Source organism: Cherax quadricarinatus, chromosome 51, assembly GCF_038502225.1.
Source record: "Cherax quadricarinatus isolate ZL_2023a chromosome 51, ASM3850222v1, whole genome shotgun sequence".
In the NCBI taxonomy this organism is placed as follows: Eukaryota; Metazoa; Arthropoda; class Malacostraca; order Decapoda; family Parastacidae; genus Cherax; species Cherax quadricarinatus.
The window spans coordinates 214237-237116 of record NC_091342.1 but is presented as its reverse complement, the minus strand read 5'-3'; the positions used below and the strand labels follow the sequence as shown (position 1 = coordinate 237116).

Genomic DNA, 22880 nt, shown 5'->3' with positions numbered 1-22880 from the left:
TGTGCGGCCTGAGCCACGCTCACATGTTCCGCGGGTGGCATTGTTTACCAGCCAGCCTCCGCGGTAACGTCCAAGCATACAATCGGAACATTTTGTATTATTACAGTGTTTTTGGTGATTTTTTTCTGGAAAATAAGTGACCATGGGCCCCAAGAAAGCTTCTAGTGCCAACCCTACAGCAATAAGGGTGAGAATTACTATGGAGATGAAGAAAAAGATCATTGATAAGTATGAAAGTGGAGTGCGTGTCTCCGAGCTGGCCAGGTTGTATAATAAACCCCAATCAACCATCGCTACTATTGGTGGTACAGCTGCTGCTGCTGCTGTATCACCGTCAGCTGCTGCTGCACTGTCAGCTGCTGCTGCTGTACCACCGTCAGCTGCTCCTGCTACTGTAGTACCGTCTGCTGCTGCTGTAGCATCATCTGCTGCTGCTGTAGCATCGTCTGCTGCTGCTGTAGCATCGTCTGCTGCTGCTGTAGCATCGTCTGTTGCTGCTGTAGCATCGTCTGTTGCTGCTGTACCACCGTCAGCTGCTGCTGCTGCTGTAGCATCGTCTGCTGCTGCTGCTGCTGTAGCATCGTCTGCTGCTGCTGTAACATCGTCAGTTGCTGCTGTAGCATCGTCTGCTGCTGCTGTAGCATCGTCTGTTGCTGCTGTAGCATCGTCTGCTGCTGCTGCTGCTGTAGCATCGTCTGCTGCTGCTGTAACATCGTCAGCTGCTGCTGCTGCTGCTGTAGCACCGTTGTTGGTGTGGCTTATTGAGAATACCAAGAAACAATTAACCCCAGAGGATTTGCCACCCAGGATAGCCTAAAAAAGTCAGTGTCATCGAAGACTGTCTAACTTATTTCCATTGGGGTCCTTAATCTTGTCTCCCAGGATGCAACCCACACCAGTCGACTAACACCCAGGTGAACAGGGAAAATGCCTGGAACTAGTGCTCATATTGGTGAATTTAGAGCCAGCAAAGGTTGGTTTGAGAGATTTAAGAATCGTAGTGACATACACAGTGTGATAAGGCCTGTTCTGGAAGAAAATACCAAACAGGACCTACAGTACTCAGGAGGAAGAGGCACTCCCAGGACACAGTGTCTCATCAGTCATTGCTGCATCTTCAATAAAGGTAAGTGTCATTTATTCTTCATTTAGTAGAGTAGTACATGCACAATATATATTGTGCATGTACTACTCTACTATTGTGCATGTATCCTTCTCTTTGTGTGTAGGAAAATGTATATTTCATGTGGTAAAATTTTTTTTTTCAAACTTTTGGGTGTCTTGCACGGATTAATTTGATTTCCATTATTTCTTATGGGGAAAATTCATTCACATAGCGAACATTTCGCATAACAGCCAGCCCTCTTGCACGGATTAAGGTCGCTATGCGGGGGTCCACTGTATTTGTTGTATGTAAAACTGTAATTAATCTCTATAAAATGTATTTTTTGTGTGAATATTTTTTGGTTTCTGGAACAGAGTAACTGTATTTCCATTATTTCTTATGGGGAATATTGCTGCGAATTTCAGACTTTTCGAATTTAGAACTAGCTCCTGGAACGGATTAAGTTTGATTTTTGAGGTTCCACTGTAGTGTAAACTCATTACTTACCTTAAAATATTTGTAGTCTTAATGGTCTTAATATAGGGTGCAAGGTGAATTGTAGGGTTGGTAGGTATTGAATAGTGTGGTAGGTATCGTAACCCCATCTGGCCACCCCACTCACACGTTGTATACTAGGCATTTAAAGCGCCCTAGAGCGATAAAATGTGTATACGTACAGTACACACATTACTTACCTTGAAATATTTGTATTGTTACGGTAGGGTGAGAGTTAACGAGATTAAACAAATAAACAAGAGAGAGTGAGAGTGAGAATTAGAGTAAGAGAGTGAGAGAGTGTAAGAGTGAGTGTGAGAGTGTGAGTGTGAGAGTGTGAGTGTGAGAGTGTGAGTGTGAGAGTGTGATAAGATAAGATAAGATTTCGTTCGGATTTTTAACCCCGGAGGGTTAGCCACCCAGGATAACCCAAGAAAGTCAGTGCGTCATCGAGGACTGTCTAACTTATTTCCATTGGGGTCCTTAATCTTGTCCCCCAGGATGCGACCCACACCAGTCGACTAACACCCAGGTACCTATTTGCTGCTAGGTGAACAGGACAACAGGTGTAAGGAAACGTGTCGAATGTTTCCACCCGCCGGGAATCGAACCCGGGCCCTCCGTGTGTGAAGCGGGAGCTTTAGCCACCAGGTCACCGTGTGAGAGTGTGAGTGTGAGAGTGTGAGAGTGTGAGTGTGAGAGTGTGAGTGTGAGAGTGTGAGAGTGAGAGAGTGTGAGAGTGAGAGAGTGTGAGAGTGAGAGAGAGTGAGAATGAGAGAGAGTGAGAATGAGAGTGAGAGAGAGTGAGAATGAGTGAGAATGAGAGTGAGAGAGAGTGAGAATGAGAGTGAGAGAGAGTGAGAATGAGAGTGAGAGAGAGTGAGAATGAGAGAGAATGAGAGAGAGAAAGAGAGAGAGAGAATGAGAGAGAGAGAGAAAGAGTATGAGTGGGAGTGGGAGTGAGTGAGTGAGTGAGTGTGAGTGTGTGTGTGTGTGTGTGTGTGTGTGTGTGTGTGTGTGTGTGTGTGTGTGTGTGTGTGTGTGTGTGTGTGTGTGTGTGTGTGTGTGTGTGTGTGTACTCACCTAATTGCACTCACCTAATTGTGGTTGCAGGTGTCGAGACTCAGCTCCTGGCCTCGCCTCTTCACCGACCGCTACTAGGTCCTCTCTCCCCCTGCTCCATGAGCTTTATCTTACCTCGTCTTAAAACTATGTATAGTTCCTGCCTCTACTACATCGCTTGCCAGACTATTCCACTTCCTAACTACTCTATGACTGAAGAAATACTTCGTAACATCCCTTTGACTCATCTGAGTCTTCAGCTTCCAATTGTGGCCCCTTGTTTCTGTGTCCCATCTCTGGAACATCCTGTCTCTGTCCACCTTGTCTATTCCATGCAGTATTTTGTATGTTGTTATCATGTCTCCCCTGGCCCTCCTGTCCAGCAGTGTTGTCAGACTGATTTCCCTTAACCTTTCTTCATAGGACATTCCCCTTAGCTCTGGAACTAGCCTTGTTGCAAACCTTTGCACTTTCTCTAATTTCTTGACGTGTTTGACCAGGTGTGGGTTGCAGACTGGTGCTGCGTACTCCAGTATGGGCCTGACGTACACAGTGTATGAAGTCTTGAATGTTTCCTTACTGAGGTACCGGAACGCTATTCTCAGGTTTGCCAAGCGCCCATATGCCGCAGCAGTTATCTGGTTAATGTGTGCTTCTGGCGATGTACTCGGTATTATACTCACTCCTAGGTCTTTCTCCTTGAGTGAGGTTTGCAGCCTTTGGCCACCTAGCCTATGCTCTGTCTGCGGTCTTCTTTGCCCTCCTCCGATCTTCATGACTTTGCATTTGGCGGGGTTAAATTCTAGGAGCCAGTTTCTGGACCACACATCCAGCCTGTCCAGGTCTCTTTGTAGACCTGTCTGGTCAGCGTCTGATTTAATTCTCCTCATTAACTTCACGTCATCTGCAAACAGGGACACTTCTGAGTCTATCCCTTCCGTCATGTCGTTCACATATACCAAGAATAGCACTGGTCCCAGGACTGACCCCTGTGGGACTCTGCTCGTCACTGGCGCCCACTGTGATACCTCATCACGGACCATGACTCGCTGTTGCCTCCCTGTTAGGTATTCTGTGATCCATTGCAGTGCCCTTCCTGTTATATGTGCCTGTTCCTGTAGCTTCTGTACTAATCTCTTGTGAGGAACTGTGTCGAAGGCCTTCTTGCAGTCCAAGAAAATGTAATCAACCCACCCCTCCCTCTCATTTCTTACTTCAGTTACCTTGTCATAAAACTCTAGTAGGTTTGTGACACAGGATTTGCCTTTCATGAATCCGTGCTGGCTGTCGTTTATAATCTTGTTCCGCCCCAGGTGCTCCACCACTCTCCTCCTGATAATCGTTTCCAAGACTTTGCATACTATACATGTCAGTGACACTGGTCTATAATTTAGTGCTTCATTTCTGTCTTCCTTCTTGAAGATGGGGACTACATTTGCCTTCTTCCATACTTCAGGTAGTTGCCCAGTTTCAAGGGAAGTGTTGAAGATTTTGGTTAGTGGCACACGTAGTGTCCCTGCTCCCTCTCTAAAGACCCACAGAGAGATGTTGTCTGGTCCCACTGCCTTCGAGGTATCAAGGTCACTTACGAGCTTCTTCACCTCCTCCTCAGTTGTGTGTAATTCATCCAACCCTTGTTGGTATATCCCTTGTTGCTGTACCCCACTGTTTTGTCTTCCTGTTGTCCCTTCAGCCTCCACTGTAAATAGTTCCTGAAATTTCATGTTGAGCTCCTCACATACCTCCTGGTCGTTTCTTGTGAGGTCTACACCTTTCCTCAGCCTGATTACCTGGTCCTTGACTGTTGTCTTCCTCCTGATGTGGCTGTAGAGTAGTTTCGGGTCAGACTTGACTTTCGATGCTATGTCATTTTCATACTGCCGCTGCGCCTCCCTCCTTATCTGTGCATACTCGTTTCTGGCTCGTCGACTAATCTCTTTATTCTCCTGAGTCCTTTGCCTTCTGTACTTTTTCCATTTTCTAAAGCACTTAGTTTTTGCCTCCCTGCACCTTCGGGTAAACCAAGGGCTTGTTCTGTCCTTCCCATTATTTCTGTTACCCTTGGGAACAAACCTTTCCTCTGCCTCCTTGCATTTTGTTGTTACAAAGTCCATCATATCATTTACTGACTTTCCTACCAACTCCTGTTCCCACTGAACCTCCTGCAGGAAGGTCCTCATTCCTGTGTAGTCCCCCCTTTTATAGTTTAACTTTTCCATTTCTACTCCTGTTACCCTCTCCACTTTTAGCTCCACGATGTATTCAAAGCTCATAACTACGTGGTCACTAGCTCTAAGGGGCCTTTCATATGTGATGTGCTTAATGTCTGAGCTACTCAGGGTGAACATGAGGTCCAGTCTTGCTGGTTCATCCTCCCCTCTCTCTCTGGTAGTATCACTAACATGTTGGTGCATGAGATTTGCCAGAACCACATCCATCATCTTGGCTCTCCATGTTTCGGGACTGCCATGTGGCTCCAGGTTTTCCCAATCAATCTCCCTGTGATTGAAGTCGCCCATGACCAGTAACTTCACTCTACTTGAGTGGGCCCTTCTTGCCACTTCAGCTAGAGTGTCCACCATTGCTCTGTTGCACTCATCATATTCCTCTCTTGGCCTCCTGGAGTTCTGTGGTGGGTTATACATTACTGCAATGACTACCTTATGTTCACCTGACTGAACTGTACCTACTATGTAATCCATTTCTCCACTCTCATCCATACCTTCCATTTCTTGATAACCCCACTGTTTTTTTATTAGTAGTGCAACCCCTGCTCCTTCTACACTTCCTCAGGATCTGATATCCTCGTGGGAAGATTGCATCTGTTATTATCCCAGTGAGTTTTGTTTCTGTAACCGCTACGATGTCTGGGGACAACTCCTTGATTCTTTCATGCCACTCCTCACATTTATTCGTTATTCCATCCGCGTTCGTGTACCAAACAGTCAACTTCTTTTCAATAACTGTGGTCTGGGGGGAGAGGTGGGTTAGGGGAGCAGGGGCCTATAGGGGGTTGGTGTGGGGTTGGGGTCTGTGGCGTGGGGTGTGGGGGCAGAGGGCCTATGGGGGGTTTCAGTGGGGGTGGTGGTGAGGGAGATGGGGGAAGAGGGCCTATGGGGGGTTACAATGGGGGAAGGGGTTGTGGTGAGGGGGATGGGGATAGAGGGTACAGTGTGTGAGTTGCTGTGGGTTACTGTGAGGGTGGGGTTTGTGGTGAGGGGGATGGGGGGAGAGGGTACATTGTGCGGGTTATTGTGGGTTTCTTTGGGGGTGGGGTTTGAGCTGAGGGGGTTGTGCAGGTTACTGAGGGTTACTCTGGGGGTGGAGTTCATGCAGAGGGGGATGTGTGGGTTTCTGTAGGGGTGGGGTTTGTGCTGAGGGGGATGGGGGCAGAGGGTGCAGTGAGTGGGTTTTGGGTTAGGTCGTTTGATTGCTTTGGGATTGCCATGGTTGTGTTCCTTCTGTGGGTGGTACCGGAGGGGGTTGTGTTTGTTCTTCCATGTGGGCCTGATTTCTCCTGCTCTCCACCTTCCTTGCCTCCCATTCCTCCTGTGTGTGTGTGTGTGTGTGTGTGTGTTAGTTACCATTTTGTCCTAGGCACATGTCGATTAGACACTAGGCCTGTTGTGTGTGTGTGTGTGTGTGTGTGTGTGTGTGTGTACACTCACCTAGTTGTACTTACCTAGTTGAGGTTGCAGGGGTCGAGTCCGAGCTCCTGGCCCCGCCTCTTCACTGGTCGCTACTAAGTCACTCTCCCTGAACCGTGAGCTTTATCATACCTCTGCTTAAAGCTATGTATGGATCCTGCCTCCACTACATCGCTTCCCAAACTATTCCACTTCCTGACTACTCTGTGGCTGAAGAAATACTTCCTAACATCCCTGTGATTCATCTGTGTCTTCAACTTCCAACTGTGTGTCCTTGTTACTGTGTCCAATCTCTGGAACATCCTGTCTTTGTCCACCTTGTCAATTCCTCTCAGTATTTTGTATGTCGTTATTATATTCCCCCTATCTCTCCTGTCCTCCAGTGTCGTCAGGTTGATTTCCCTTAACCTCTCCTCGTAGGACATACCTCTTAGCTCTAGGACTAGTCTTGTTGCAAACCTTTGCACTTTCTCTAGTTTCTTTACGTGCTTGGCTAGGTGTGGGTTCCAAACTGGTGCCGCATACTCCAATATGGGCCTAACGTACACGGTGTACAGGGTCCTGAACGATTCTTTATTAAGATGTCGGAATGCTGTTCTGAGGTTTGCTAGGCGCCCATATGCTGCAGCCGTTATTTGAAGAATTGAGACACTTATACAACACATGGGAATCTTTACTGAAGAAACGTTTTGCCACACAGTGGCTTCATCAGTCCAGTACAAAGTAGAAATGTGTGGCGAAATGTTTCTTCAATAAAGATTCCCATGTGTTGTATGTCTCAATTCTTCAACTTGTGTGTGTGTGTGTGTGTGTGTGTGTGTGTGTGTGTGTGTGTGTGTGTGTGTGTGTGTGTGTGTGTGTGTGTGTGTGTGTGTGTGTGTGTGTGTGTGTACTCACCTAATTGTGATTGCAGGGGTCGAGACTCAGCTCCTGGCCCTGCCTCTTCACTGATTGCTACTAGGTCCTCTCTCTGCTCAGAGAGTTTTGTCATACCTCGTCTTAAAACTGTGTATGGTTCCTGCCTCCACTGCATCACTTGCTAGACTATTCCACTTCCTGACAACTGTATGACTGAAGAAATACTTCCTAACATCCCTGTGACTTGTCTTCATCTTCCAGTTGTGACCTCTTATTTCTGTGTCCTCTCTCTGGAACATCCTGTCTCTGTCCACCTTATCTATTCCACGCAGTATTTTGTATGTTATTATCGTGTCTTCCCTGACCCTCCTGTCCTCCAGTGTTATCAGGCCGATTTACCTCAACCTTTCTTCATAGGACATTCCCCTGAGCTCTGGAACTAGCTTTGTTGCAAACCTTTGTGCTTTCTCTAATTTCTTGACATGCTTGATCAGGTGTGGTTTCCAAACTGGTGCTGCATACTCCAGTATGGGCCTAATGTACAAAGTGTACAGCGTCTTGAACAATTCCTTACTAAGGTATCGGAACACTATTCTCAGGTTTGCCAGGCGCCCATATGCTGCAGCAGTTATCTTGTTGATATGTACTTCCAGAGACGTGCTTGGTGTTATACTCACCCCAAGATCTTTCTCCTTGAGTGAGGTTTGCAGTCTTTGTCCACCTAGCATATACTCTGTCTGCGGTCTTCTTTGCCCTTTACCAATCTTCATGACTGCATTTGGTGGGGTTGAATTTGAGAAGCCAGTTGCTGGACAATGTGTCCAGTGTCCAGCCTGTCCAGGTCTCTTTGTAGTCCTGCCTGATCCTCATCTCATTTAATTCTCCTCATTAACTTCACATCATCTGCGAACAGGACATTTCGGAGCCTGTTCCTTCCATCATGTCATTCACATATACGAAAAATATTCATATTGGTATTCACTTTTTTTTCTTTTGTACAGTATTATGGTCATAACAAATCTGATGATATTAACTACATTCACAACACCAACAGCTGGGGATTGACTAATTTTTTCTTACTTTCAGTATTTACTTAGTCACTTGTTTATGACCTTATCACTACACTGCTGCTATAACCAACCAATATCTGTATTTGTTAATATTTCAGATCACACCATTAACCCAATTAACTATATTTGGATATTTTGTGTCAACACTGCAGCCAGCAGCCTCATCAGCTGACTGCTACCCTCCCTCACTCAGCATTCATTCAAATTTAAATTGTAAAATTCTTGATCTTATCACATTATTCACACTCTTGAAAGCTGTTACACTCTTGTAGGTATGTTCACTGATTCACTCACGTACGATGACCGCTAATGATATCTTAGGACAGCCACTAGAAAGCTAAATCCTGGGAGCACTATTCAGCGATACTGCTTCACACTTGTGTGTGTGTACTCACCTATTTGTGGTTGCAGGGGTCGAGTCACAGCTCCTGGCCCTGCCTCTTCACTGATTGCTACTAGGTCCTCTCTCTCCCTGCTCCATGAGCTTTATCATACCTCGCCTTAAAACTATGTATGGTTCCCGCCTCCACTACTTCACTTTCTAGGCTATTCCACGGCTTGACTACTCTATGACTGAAGAAATACTTCCTAACATCCCTTTGATTCATCTGAGTCTTCAACTTCCAATTGTGACCTCTTGTGTCTGTGTCCCATCTCTGGAACATCCCGTCTTTGTCCACCTCGTCTATTCCGCGCAGTATTTTATATGTCGTTATCATGTCTCCCCTGACCCTCCTTGCTTCCAGTGACGTCAGGCCGATTTCCCTCAATCTTTCTTCGTAGGACAATCCCCGTAGCTCTGGGACTAGTCTTGTTGCAAACCTTTGCACTTTCTCTAATTTCTTGACGTGCTTGACTAGGTGTGGATTCCAAACTGGTGCTGCATACTCCCGTATGGGCCTGACATAAATGGTATACAGAGTCATGAACGAATCCTTACTGAGGTATTGGAACGCTATCCGTAGGCTTGCCAGGCGCCCGTATGCTGCAGCAGTTATCTGATTGATGTGCGCCTCGGGAGATATGCTCGGTGTTATACTCACCCCCAGATCTTTTTCCTTGAGTGAGGTTTGCAGACTTTGGCCGTCTAAACTATATTGTGTCTGCGGTCTTCTTTGCCCTTCCCCAATCTTCATGACTTTGCATTTGGCAGGGTTAAACTCAAGGAGCCAGTTGCTGGACCAGGCTTGTAGTCTGTCCAGGTCTCTTTGTAGTCCTGACTGATCCTCATCCGATTTGATTCTTCTCATTAACTTCACATCGTCCGCAAACAAGGACACTTCTGAGTCTATCCCTTCCGTTATGTCATTCACATATACCAAGAACAGCACAGGTCCTAGGACTGACCCCTGTGGAACCCCGCTTGTCACAGGCGCCCACTCTGACACCTCGTCACGTACCATGACTCATTGTTGCCTCCCTGTCAGGTATTCTCTGATCCATTGCAGTGCCTTTCCTGTTATGTGCGCCTGATCCTCTAGCTTTTGCAGTAACCTCTTGTGAGGAACTGTGTGTGTGTGTGTGTGTGTGTGTGTGTGTGTGTGTGTGTGTGTGTGTGTGTGTGTGTGTGTGTGTGTGTGTGTGTGTGTGTGTGTGTGTTTGTGTGTGTGTTTGTGTGTGTGTGTGAGAGAGAGAGAGAGAGAGAGAGAGAATGAGTGAGTGAATGAATGAGTACATGAGAGGAAAGACGCAAGGTATGTAAATAAACCAGCGTTCGGTAAACAAACCAGCCAAACTCATATGGTTTTAGTTCACTTTGGCAAACTGACTAGAAAAACATCTCATATTTATGTTAATTTATTCTACTGTGGGTATATTTATCATGTTTATATGTTACAGAGCATGTTTATTATTTAATTTTGAAAAAAATATCATAGATGGATTAAGCAAAATGTCTATATTAGCGTTTTATGCACCTCAATGCACCTTAATGCACCTCAGATTGATTATTATTGTGTGTTATTATTTTTATCATTACTAATATGACATCTTCAAGACTAATAAGACACTTTTAGTGATTTTAATGTGTACCTGCACTCCAGCACAGTGTAAGTTTACCTAGGTACAGGTACACATAAGTATAATTATCAGAGTACAGCGGAACCCTCACTTGCCAGTGCGTCCACATGCGAGTTTTTCCAAATATAAGCAGTAGATCGGTTGATTTTTTGCTTCCATATGCGAGTGGGCATCAAAGGAGGTTCCTTGATGCTGGTGAGGGGCTTTTGCTCTTGATCTAGGGAATTGGATCTCATTTGTTTGTTGGGCTATCTTATTGAAACTTTGGCAATGTATGATGGAAAGATGCTTCTTAACGTACACCAAAAATGAAAGAAATCAGACCATAAATAATGGAGTTCAATTCTCAGGAATTAGCCGCCCCTTATTTCTTGGCTGTCATCTGTGTATGTCCCATCTCACCTAAGCAGGGGCCCAATACTGGATGTTGTCTTTCCCTTAGATTTAGCATAAGAGAAGTAGTATTTTGGGTTTTTTTCAATTTCCTTTATGGCTTTTAGTTCTTCCTGTGATTCTTGTCTCCTGTAAGAGTCTTTCAGCTTAGGTTCAATATTTGCAATTTCATTGACCAGTGCCTCCCTTCGTATTTCAGATATATTGGCCCCTCTTAGAAGCTCTCTGGCTCTTCGCCTTCATCTGTGATAATACAGTCATTTGAAAGATGTAGCACCAACACATTTAGCAATCATTATATGCACAGTATGTTGAAATATTTTTAGGTATGATAATGCTCACTATTCTACTCTCTTTTTATACTTTTTTTATCCTTTGTAAATCACTGCTAATTTCAGGTTTTGTTAACTGAACACTAATGAAATTTTCATGTCATTCACGGGTTTTTGATTGCAGAAAACAACCTTGTAAGACGGAGGGTCGTGCCTGCTGTAAAGCTGATAAGAAACCAACTACTGCTGAAGTCACAGCCAGAATCAAAAGTGATAAGGGTAGCAAGGTGGGTGGCATCTCAAAGCTTATTCACCGTAATCTTCTTTTTCATTGTACAGTAAAGTCCAGACTTACGTTCAGAGTTATGACGTTTTTCACTTAGGACTTGGCATTATGAATTGATTAATTCCGTATGAACAGGTGACTTGCACTTGTGACTGGACTATTTAGGATTTTCTTAAGAATAAATTATAAATATGCTTTTTCTCTTTTTTTTTTTTTACCAAATTCGTTCATGCTCTGCATATATTTGTGTCATACATACGTATATAAAAAAAATCACTTTTTTTGGTTGAGATGGTTAAGAACTGTAGATTTAATATTTACATTTTATTTAGGTTGAATTACAAATTATTTATATCACTCATGCTCTTAACCCTTTCAGGGTCAGTGCCGTACTAGTACGGCTTGCACGCCAGGGTTGGTGCCGTACTAGTACAGTGGACCCTCGACCAACGATATTAATCCGTTCCTGAGAGCTCATCGTTAATCGAAATTATCGTTAGTCGAGTTAATTTTCCCCATAAGAAATAATGGAAATCAATTAATCCATGCAAGACACCCAAAAGTATTGAAAAAAAAATTTTACCACATGAAATATTAATTTTAATACACACAAACTGAAGAAGACATGTACAATTACATGACACTTACCTTTATTGAAGATCGGTGATGATTGATGGGATGGGAGGAGGGGAGACTGTCGATGGTGTTAGTGTTTAGAAGGGGAATCCCCTTCCATTAGGACTTGAGGTGTCAAGTCCTTTTCCGGGGTTACTTCCCTTCTTCTTTTAATGCCACAAAGACCAGCTTGAGAGTCACTGTACCTCTGTCGCACAACGTATCTGTCCATAGAGGCCTGTACCTCCCGTTCCTTTATGACATTCCTAAAGTGTTTCACAACATTGTCAGTGTCACAATTAAACACTTGTTCAGGTTTGAATTCCTGCACATATTTTTCAGCTGCTTTTTGGTCCAAACTGGCAGCCTCACCATGCCTTATCACACTATGTATGCCACTACGATTCTTAAATCTCTCAAGCCAACCTTTGCTGGCCTTAAATTCACTCACATCACCACTAGTTGCTGGCATTTTTCTAATTAAATCCTCATGCAACTTCCTAGCCTTTTCACATATGATCGCTTGAGAGATGCTATCTCCTGCTATCTGTTTTTCGTTTATCCACACCAATAACAGTCTCTCAACATCTTCTATCACTTGCGATCTCAGTTTCGAAAACATAGTTGCACCTTTGGCAAGAACAGCTTCCTTGATTGCCGTTTTCTTGGCCACAATAGTAGCGATGGTTGATTGGGGTTTTGTGTACAACCTGGCCAGCTCGGAGACACGCACTCCACTTTCATACTTAGCAATGATCTCTTTCTTCATATACATAGTAATTCTCACCCTTTTTTGCTGTAGGGTTTGCACTAGAAGCTTTCTTGGGGCCCATGGTGACTTACTTTGCAGGTGCAATCACTAAAAACGCTGTGATAATATGATTGTATGTTTGGATGGGACCGCAGTGGCTGGCTGGCTTGTGAACACCGGCCACAAGTGGACGCATCTCAGACGGAACGAATCATGTTGGTCGAGTTTTTTAGCACTAGTCGAGGCAAAATTTTTGCGTTAAAATGTATCGCTAATCGGATTTAACGTTAGACGATGCCATCGTTGGTCGAGGGTCCACTGTACATGTAAATTCTAGCGCCTTCAAATCTAGCGAGAGAAAGCTGGTAGGCCTACATATGAAAGAATGGGCCTGTGTGGTCAGTGTGCACAGTATAAAAAAAAAAATCCTGCAGCACACAGTGCATAGTGAGAAAAAAACAACTCCGACCATGTTGTTTGTTTAAAACAGTGACTTTGCTGTGTATTTTCGTATGGTATTTATGGTTGTATTCTTGTTTTCTTGGTGTCATTTTATAGAATGGAAGACGTAATACAGAAATTGAGATGATTTTGATTGGTTTCACAATGAAAAGTGCCTTGAAATTGAGCTCAAAGTAGCAGAAATATTCTATTTTTGCCAGTGTTCAAAAGCAAACAAATCATGCCACGTGTCAATACACGTCAGCTGCTGACTCTAATATTCTTTCACAAGTGTGCTGATAATATTTATACCATTTTTACACTAATGTAATAGTCTGCATAACAGCAAATCTTCTAGTTTTTGTGAGAATAAAAGTTCAAAGTGGAAAGCAAAAGAAATGTAAGAGGGGCATGGGGACATGACAGATGAACAGAGAAAATGTTATTTTAGTGCCAGGAATGTCTGTCTTGTTTATTCTGGACCCTATTTTGAAATTGGGATCTTTTGAAATTTGTGTGAAATTGGCAAAATTGCCAGTTTCTGACCACTTTATTGGATAGTTGAAATTGGTAATTGGCTGGTTTCTTGTACTCATTCGATAGAACAAATGGAGTTCTAACGAAATAGCTATGATTTTTTTTGGCTGGTGCATTGGAATTGGCCAAAAATAGGGCTCAAAGTGGGCGAAATTGCCAATGCATGAGCATCGTCGAGACTAACTTCGCAAGAGCATAATCCCATAGGTTTTCCATCAGATTTCATACTTTTGGTGTCATTATGATCGGGAAAAGATTTTTTTTCATTTAACCCTTTGACTGTCACAACCCCCAATCCTGAGGTGTCTCCTGGTGTCGTAAAATTTAAAAAAAAAAATTATTTTTTCTTATGAAATGATAGAGAATCTTTTCCCGATTGTAATGACACCAAAAAAACGAAATTTGATGGAAAACTGACGGAATTATGCTCTCGCGAAGTTAGCGACCTCGGCGCTGTTTACAAATCGGAGATTTCGCCCACTTTGAGCCCTATTTTCGGCTAATTCCATTGTTCCAGTCGCCCAAACTCATAGCTATTTCTTTAGAACTCCATTTTTTCTATCGATTGAGTACAAGAAACTGCCCATTTACCTATTTCAACTACCTAATAATGTGATCAGAAATTTGCAATTTGGCCAATTTCACGAAAATAAAAAATATGACAATTTCAAAATAAGGTCCAGAATGAACAATGCAGACATTCCTGGCTCTAAAATAACATTTTCTTTGTTCATCAGTCATGTCTCCAGGCCCCTCTGATATTACTCTTGCTTTCTATTTTGAATTTTTATTCAAACAAAAAATAGAAGACTTACTATTATGCAGACTACTGCAATGCTGTAATAATTGTATAAATAACATCAACCCATTCATGACTGCATATTAGAATGGCTAGTTGGACATTTATTGGAAAATGGCATCATTTGTTTACTTTTGAACATTGGCAAAAATCAAACATTTCCCCTACTTTGAGCTCCATTTCTAGGTTCTTTTTATAGTAAAATCAATCAAAATCACCTCTGTTTCTATAATATGTTTTCCATTCTATCAAATGAGACCAAGAAAACGAGAATACAACTATAAATACTATATGAAAATAGACCACAAAGTCGGCATTTTAATGAAAAAAAACGGTCGGAGTTTTTTTTTCTCATTATGCACTACGTGCTCCAGGATTTTTTTTATATGGTGCACACTGACCACACAGACCCATTCTCTCACATGTGGGCCTACCAGCTTTCTCCTGCTTGATTTGAAGCCGCTAGAATTTATGAGTATATATACGTCAAACACGGTACCTCGTAAGACGTATATATATGGCCGCGACAGTCAAAGGGTTAATAAGAAAAAATATTTTGTATTTTTGTTGAAAAATTTTTTACCCTGAGAACGAGTTTAGGAGAGGGCCTCTCGACCCTGATAAGGTTAAGCATGTATAAAGAGCTGACTTTTTATTTTTGGTAGAGATTGTTCATAAATTGTAAATTTATTTTTTATGAGTTAGTATGTCAGTGGTTGGCAGGAGGGTGAGAACAGGGATACTGTTTGGAACACAGCCATCATGTCTGGTGGCTGTGTTCCAGACAGTCTCAGCCTGGCTCAGGACCTCCCTCAACACTTCCTCCTTCACTGGTTTCCTCCCTTCCTGTCTCAATACTTTCCTCATAGCTTCACTGCCTCCCTCACTTCCTTCCTGCCTCAACACTTCCTTCTTCACTGGTTTCCTCTCTTCCTGTCTCAATACTTCCCTCATGGCTTCACTTCCTCCCTCTGTTCTGGTCTTAATACCTCCCTAATGGCCTTGCTGTCTCCCTCCTAACCTCTCTACCTCCCTCCCTCCTTAACTGTCTTCCTTTTTCACTGTCTCCCTCCCTCACTCTCTCCCTCCTTTACTGCCTCCCTCCTCCCTCCCTCCCTGCTTGCTTGCCTCCCTCCCTCCCTCACAGCCTCCCTCTTTCACTGTCTCTGCCTCCCCCCCTCACTTCCTCTCTCTCTCTCCCTGCCTTATTCTACCTCCCCCCTCTCTTTCTCTCCATTTTTGTTACAGGGTTTCACAAGGTTAGGTTAAAAATTCCTAACTTTATTTACAAGCTAAGAGCTGTTACCTCCATCAGCTCATTTAAAAGCCTTTTTATTGTTATGAGACATACAGATAGGGAACAGGATGAAGTTGGAGTCATCTGTGGGCTAATAATTTCATTTGATCAATTGACTTTATTTCGTTGATATCACTATGCTGTACAAACATGTTTCAGACTCGAGTCATCTTAGGAATAAATGATCTCAGATGTAGCAGTGTTCTGGTGAAGGATACAGTGAGAGTGAAGTTGCTGCTTGCTGCCCATCTTGTTGTGTACAAGCTCACTTCTCACTGTCCTTGGAGTGGAGCCAGATGTGGTTCTTTGACAATATTGGCCTTGTATGTGACAGTAAGGCCGCCCACATCCCTATGTGTTGAAGGCTCTGCTGAAGTGACATATCTATCCAGGCTGGTTCTGGGCTAGAGGTGAGGTGTCTTGCTCAAGAAGTCGCAGATGAGATGGGGGGGCAGGCAGTCCAGGAAAGTAGAGCATACTCAAGGTGTGAGCATACTTGTGCCTTGTACAGAATCTTGCAACCTCTACTGTTGAGCAGATGTGAGATACACAGAAGTGCTCTTAGCTTCCTGGCCATCTTGTTTGTAAGATTTACAATGTTGTTCTTCATGATCAGTTTGGAGTCAGGTTTCACCCCAAGGATATCAACTTCATCTCCTAGTACCATCACACTCCCATTCATACTTACTGTTGCTCTGGCATTACTATCATGGTACCTAGCGACCATCGTCATTTGTGTTTTCTCAGGAGCAAATGTTACCTGCCATCATTTACCCCAGGCTGATATAGCTCTTAACTGGTGATTGATGTAGCTTAGAGCAGCTGGCATTTCTTCTCTTGGAAAAGTAAATGTTGGGATACAGTTGTCTGAAATATGCATAGGATTCTGTGGTGAGAGGAAGGTCATTAAAGTAGATATTACATAACAGTAGCCCAAGTGTGCTTCTGTGTGGAACACTTGCCCAAGTAGAATGTCTTGCTGACTCTGTCCCATTGAGAACTACACTTAGAGATCTACCTTGAAGGTAATCATTGAGGAGACATAGTGTACAATATGCAGTTCCTAGGTGCCATACTCGGTCGAGAGCACCAGCAGTGTCCAGTGCTACTACATAGCTGACTTTGGATTCATCAAGTGACTGGTGTTACTTAGTGGAGAAGTTTAACAACACATCAGCAACAGAGTGACTTTTTAATGGTAGAGTGACTTTTTAACGGTCACAAAGAGTGAGTGATTGTCAAGAAACTGTCATTTGCCATGAGATTATTGTCTCAAGGATCTTGTCAATAATTGACAGAAGTGACACTGGTCTATAGTTGATGATTTCTGCTCTGCTCTTCTTTTTGTAAACATGGACTGCATTTGCCACTTTCCATAGAGAAGGCCATTTACACTGTGCTGGGAATAGCTGAAAAATGCGAGTTAGAGGTGTTGCTAGCTGGTCTGCACATCTACTCAGCAATCTTGGGCTCAACTTGTCTGATTCTACACCCTTTTCTTGGTCAAGCAATTTAAGAAGACAATGCACCTCCTCCTGCCCTATTGTCACCACTGACAGCTTTGACACAGTTCTTGCAGCTAACCAAGGAGGTTCCCATTCTGGATCAGGAACTTGCATCTTGGCAGCATAGTGTTCAGCAAAGAGGCCAACTTTCTCCTGACTACTAGTAGAGGTGGCCCCATCCTGTCGATTTACAGGTGGAATAAGTTCATCAGGCAGATAACCTTGTCTGTCCTTGACCAAGGACCATCAGGTTTTGGAACTCAATCTACCTGATGCCAGCTTCCTATTTGTGTCCATCTCCCATTTAGAGATAGCCCACTTTTGAACTTCACCCATATGCCTACAGGCTTGCCTGTGCAGTTTCCTGGTATAGGTAGTGGGATGTCTCTTATACCTTTGCCAAGCCTTGTACTTGGTAGTAGAAGCCTCTTTACTCTTTTTTTTACACAGGTTTTGATGAGGTTAGGTTAAGGATCCCTAGCTTTATTGACAAGCTATTTACAGGTTAAGGATTCCTAACTTTATTGACAAGCTAAGAGCTGTTACCTACATCAGCTCATTTGAAAGCATTTTTATTGTTTTGAGACATACAAGTAAGGAACAGGATGAAGTTGGAGCCATCTGTGGGCCAGCATTTTCATTTGATCAACTGACTTTATCTCGTTGACATCATAATGCTGTACGGATGTGTTCCATACTTGAGTCATCCTGGGGATAAATGATCTCAGATGAAGTGATGTTCTGGAGAAGGGTACAGCCAGAGTGAAGTTGCTGCTTTCTGCCCGTCTTGTGGCATAAAAGCTTGCTTCACACTGTCCTCGAAGTGGATGCAACTGTGGTACTTTGACAATATTGGCCTTGTACATAACAGTAAGGCCATCCACATCCATCCTGTATTGAAGGCTCTGCTGAAATGACAGATCTATCCAGGATTGGTCCAGGCGAGAGATGAGACGTCTTGCTTTGTTCTCTACTCTGTCAAGCAGTCGCAGATGAGAAGGGGGTCAAGCAAACCAAGAAAGTGGAGCATACTCAAGGTGTGAGCATACTAGTGCCTCATACAAAATCTTGTAACCCCTGCTGTCAAGCAGATGCGAGATACGGCGAAGTGCTGTAAGCTTCCTGGCTGCCTTGTTTGCAAGATTTACAATGTGGTTTTTTCATGGTCATTGCTACCACACAGCTGACTTTGGATTCATCCAGTGACTGGTGCAACTTAGTGGAGAGGTTTAAGGATCCCTAGCTTTATTGACAGCTATTTACAGGTTAAGGATTCCTAACTTTATTGGCAAGCTAAGAGCTGTTACCTACATCAGCTCATTTGAAAGCATTTTTATTGTTATGAGACATACAAGTAGGAAACAGGATGAAGTTGGAGCCATCTGTGGGCCAGCATTTTCATTTGATCAACTGACTTTATCTCGTTGACATCATTATCCTGTACGAATGTGTTCCATACTCGAGTCATCCTGGGTATGTATGATCTCAGATGGAGTGATGTTCTGGAGAAGGGTACAGCCAGAGTGAAGTTGCTGCTTTCTGCCCGTCTTGTGGCATAAAAGCTTGTTTCACGCTGTCCTCGAAGTGGATCCAAGTGTGGTATTTTGACAATATTGGCCTTGTACATAACAGTAAGGCCACCCACATCCCTCCTATGTTGAAGGCTCTGCTGAAATGACAGATCTATCCAGGATGGGTCCAGGTGAGAGATGAGACGTCTTGCTCTGTTCTCTACTCTGTCAAGCAGTCACAGATGAGAGGGGGGGCAGGCAAACCAAGAAAGTGGAGCATACTCAAGGTGCGAGCGTACTTGTGCCTCGTACAGGATTTTGCAACCCCTACTGTCAAGCAGATGGGAGATACGGCAAAGTGCTGTAAGCTTCCTGGCTGCCTTGTTTGCAAGATTTACAACATGGTTCTTCATGGTTAGTTTGGAGTCAAATTTCACCCCAAGGATATCAACTTCTTCTCCAGGTGCCAACATCCTCCCATTCATCCTTACTACTGCACCAGCATTACCATCATGGTGCCTAGAGACGATCATCATTTGCGTTTTCTCAGGTGCAAATGTTACTTGCCATCTATTTCCCCAAGCTGATATAGCTCTCAGCTGGTGATTGATGTAGCTTAGAGCAGCTGGCATTTCTTCTCTTGGATAAGTGAATGTCAGTGTACAGTCGTCTGCATATGCATGTGATTCTGGGATGAGATGAAGAAGGTCGTTGAAGTAGACATTCCATAACAATGGACCCAGCACGCTTCCTTGTGGAACACTTGCCCCAATAGGATGTCTTGCTGATTCCGTTCCATTGAGAACTACACTTAGAGATCTACCATGAAGGTAGTCACTGAGGAGACATAGCGTAGAGCCTGCAATTCCCAGTGCTTGAAGTTTTGCTAAGAGGCCCTGGTGCCACACCCTGTCGAAAGCGCCAGCAATGTCCAGTGCTACCACACAGCTGACTTTGGATTCATCCAGTGACTGGTGCCACTTAGTGGAGAGGTTTAACAACAGATCAGCAGCAGAGTAACCTTTCCTGAAGCCATATTGACGATCACAAAGTAGTGAGTGGTAGTCAAAAAACTGTCATTTGTCTTGAGATTATTGTCTCAAGGATCTTACCAGTGATTGACAGGAGTGACACTGGTCTGTAGTTGCTGATTTCTGCTCTGCTCTTCTTTTTGTGAACAGGGACTACATTTGCCTCTTTCCATAGAGAGGGCCATTTACACTGTACTAGGCAGTCCTGAAAGATGCGAGTTAGAGGTGCTGCTAGCTGGTCTGCACATCTTCTCAACAATCTTGGGCTCAACTTGTCTGGGCCCACAGCCTTTTATTGGTCAAGCGATTTAAGTAGGAAATGCACCTCCTCCTGCGTTATTGCCACCACTGACAGTTTTGACACAGTTCTTGCAGCTAGCCAAGGAGGGTCCCTTGCTGGATCAGGAACTTGCATTTTGGTAGCAAAGTGTTCAGCAAAGAGGTCCGCCTTCTCTTGACTACTAGTAGAGGTGGTCCCATCCTGTCGATTTAGAGGTGGAATAAGTTCATCAGGCGGATAACCTTGTCTGTCCTTGACCAGGGACCACCAGGTTTTGGAGCCTACCCTACCTGATGCTAACTTTCTTTTAGTGTCCACCTCCCATTTAGCAATGGCCCACTTTTGAACATCACCCATATGCCTACAGGCTTGCATGTGCAAGTTCCTGTTATAGGTAGTAGGATGTCTCTTATACCTTCGCCATGCTTTGTACTTAGCAGTAGCAGCCTCTCTACAACGAAAGCCAAACCAAGGCTGATCTGTAGGCTTCGTCACATATTGCCGGTGAGGAATGTGTTCTTGTTGTAGATTAAGGATGTGTCCAGTGAAGGCTTTCACTTGGTTGTCAACATCCCCTTGGAGAAGAGCATTCCAGTCGGTGGTGGCGAGCTCAGAGCAAAGGGCTGGCCAATTACCTCTTTCCCATAGCCAGGTTGTGCGTGTGGACTCCTCACCTCGTTCTGTTGGGATCTTAAGTGTGGTAAAAACAGCCTTGTGGTCAGACGATCCAACGTAGCCGAGGGGTTGACAAGTGACTATGCCTTCTGCCAGATCACTCACTACTGGGTCAAGGGAGGAGCCAGAGATATGAATAGGGAAATCAACAAAGTTTCTCATGTCAAACACTGTCTCTCTGTCTCTCTCTGTCTCTCTGTCTCTCTCTCTCTCTGTCTCTCTCTCTGTCTCTCTCTCTGTCTCTCTCTCTGTCTCTCTGTCTCTCTCTCTGTCTCTCTCTCTGTCTCTCTCTCTGTCTCTCTCTCTCTCTCTGTCTCTCTCTCTGTCTCTCTCTCTCTCTCTCTCTCTCTCTCTCTCTCTCTCTCTCTCTCTCTCTCTCTCTCTTTCTTTCTTTCTCTCTCTTTCTCTCTTTTTCTCTCCATTTTTTTTTACACAGGGTTTGACAAAGCTAAGGATCTCTAGCTTTATTGACAAGCTATTGACAGGTTTAGGTTTTTTTCTCTCTCTCTCTCTCTCTCTCTCTTTTCTTTTTTTTTCTCTCTTGTTTTTTTTCTTTTTCTCATTTTCTTTCTTTTTATCCTCACTTGTGTTTTATTTCTGTTTCTTTTCCTTTCTGCTTTCGTTACTGCCTCCCTCCTTGCCTCAAATAATTTAATCATTGTTTAATACTATTTGTCAGTAAAAAGGAAGTACAGGTCTCCCTCAACATTCGCGAGGGTTAGGGGATTAAGAGCCTCACGAATGTTGAAAAATCGCAAATGTTTGGTGCCCCAATATGTTCTAAGGAAATATAATGCAATACTGCTTCCTTAACCTATTGACCCATGAACAATCATAAAACACATGAAAACATTGTAAAATACATACATGTATTGTATATACATACGTGCCCCTCCCACTCGTATATTTGTCCAGTCTCTTTTTAACCCTTCAGGGTTGGTAACATACTAGTACAGCTTGCACACCAGGGGTGGTGCCGTACTAGTACGCATAAATTCTAGCGCCTTCAAATCTAGCGAGAGAAAGCTGGTAGGCCTACATATGAAAGAATGGGTCTGTGTGGTCAGTGTGCACAGTATAAAAAAAATCCTGCAGCACACAGGCATAATGAGAAAAAAAAAACTCCAGCTGTGTTTTTGGTTTAAAACAGCAACTTTGCAGTGTATTTTCGTATGCTAGTTTTCCTGGTCTCATTTTATAGAATGGAAGACATATTATGGAAATTGAGATGATTTTGATTGGTTTTACAATGAAAAGTACCTTGAAATTGAGCTCAAAGTATCAGAAATGTTCGATTTTTGCCAAAGTTCAAAGGTAAACAAATCATGCCACGCGTCCAATACACGTCAACTGGTGAGTCTAATATTCTTTCACAAGTGCGCTGATATTGTTTATAACATTTCTACACGAATGCAGTAGTCTGCATAACATAAATCTTTCGGAGTTTTGAGACTCTCTGATCGCAGGTTCTATCCCCGACTGTGGTACGGTTTGTTTGCAATCGTGTCATTACGATTTCGTGAGTCATAAATCTTCTATTTTTTGTGAGAATAAAAATTGAAAGTGGAAAGCAAAAGAAATGTAACAGAGGCCTGGGGACGTGAGTAATGAACAGAGGAAATGTTATTTTAGTGCCAGAAATGTCTGTCTTGTTTATTCTGGGCCCTATTTGGAAATTTGCATCTTTTGAAATTTGTGTGAAATTGGCAAAATTGACAATTTCTGACCATGTTATTGGTTAGTTGAAATCGGTAAATGGGTGGTTTCTTGTGCTCATTCAATAGACAAAATGGAGTTCTAGCGAAATGGGTACGATTTTTGTTGACTGGTACATTGGAATTGGCCGATAATAGGGCTCAAAGTGGGTGAAATCGCCGATGAGTAAACATCATCGAGACCGCTAACTTCGCAAGAGCATAATTCCGTAAATTTTCCATCAAATTTCATACTGTTGGTGTCATTATGATCGGGAAAAGATTCTCTCTCATTTCATGAGAAAAAATAATTTTTTTTATTTCGAAAAATTTCCGACCCTGAGAACAAGTTTAGGAGAGGGCCTCCTGACCCTGAAAGGGTTAAAGCTACCCAAGGTCCTATCAAAGCTAAAGCCTTGGATAGTTTTAAGTTTAGGTTGGATAAATGCGCAAGTGAGAGGGGTTGGATTTGAGTGGGACTTGCACGTGAGTAAATAGAATTATCAAAGCTTATTGCTTGGGTAGCGTTTATTCTGT

At 43.5% G+C, this 22880-nt stretch overlaps 1 protein-coding gene across 15 annotated transcripts in view; it reads left to right on the top strand.

Annotated features, from left to right (window-relative positions):
- LOC128694611 (nucleolar protein dao-5) overlaps positions 1-22880 on the top strand; it is a 541519-nt gene that overhangs the window by 314531 nt on the left and 204108 nt on the right. For all 15 annotated transcript variants that reach the window (XR_011393390.1, XR_011393389.1, XR_011393388.1 and 12 more), the window contains one exon: positions 11106-11208. Coding sequence is in view for 12 of the 15 variants with exons in the window: in XM_070095641.1 (XP_069951742.1) it covers positions 11106-11208 (103 nt within the window). In the remaining 3 variants the exon portion in view is untranslated. The remainder of the gene's footprint in view (positions 1-11105; positions 11209-22880) is intronic.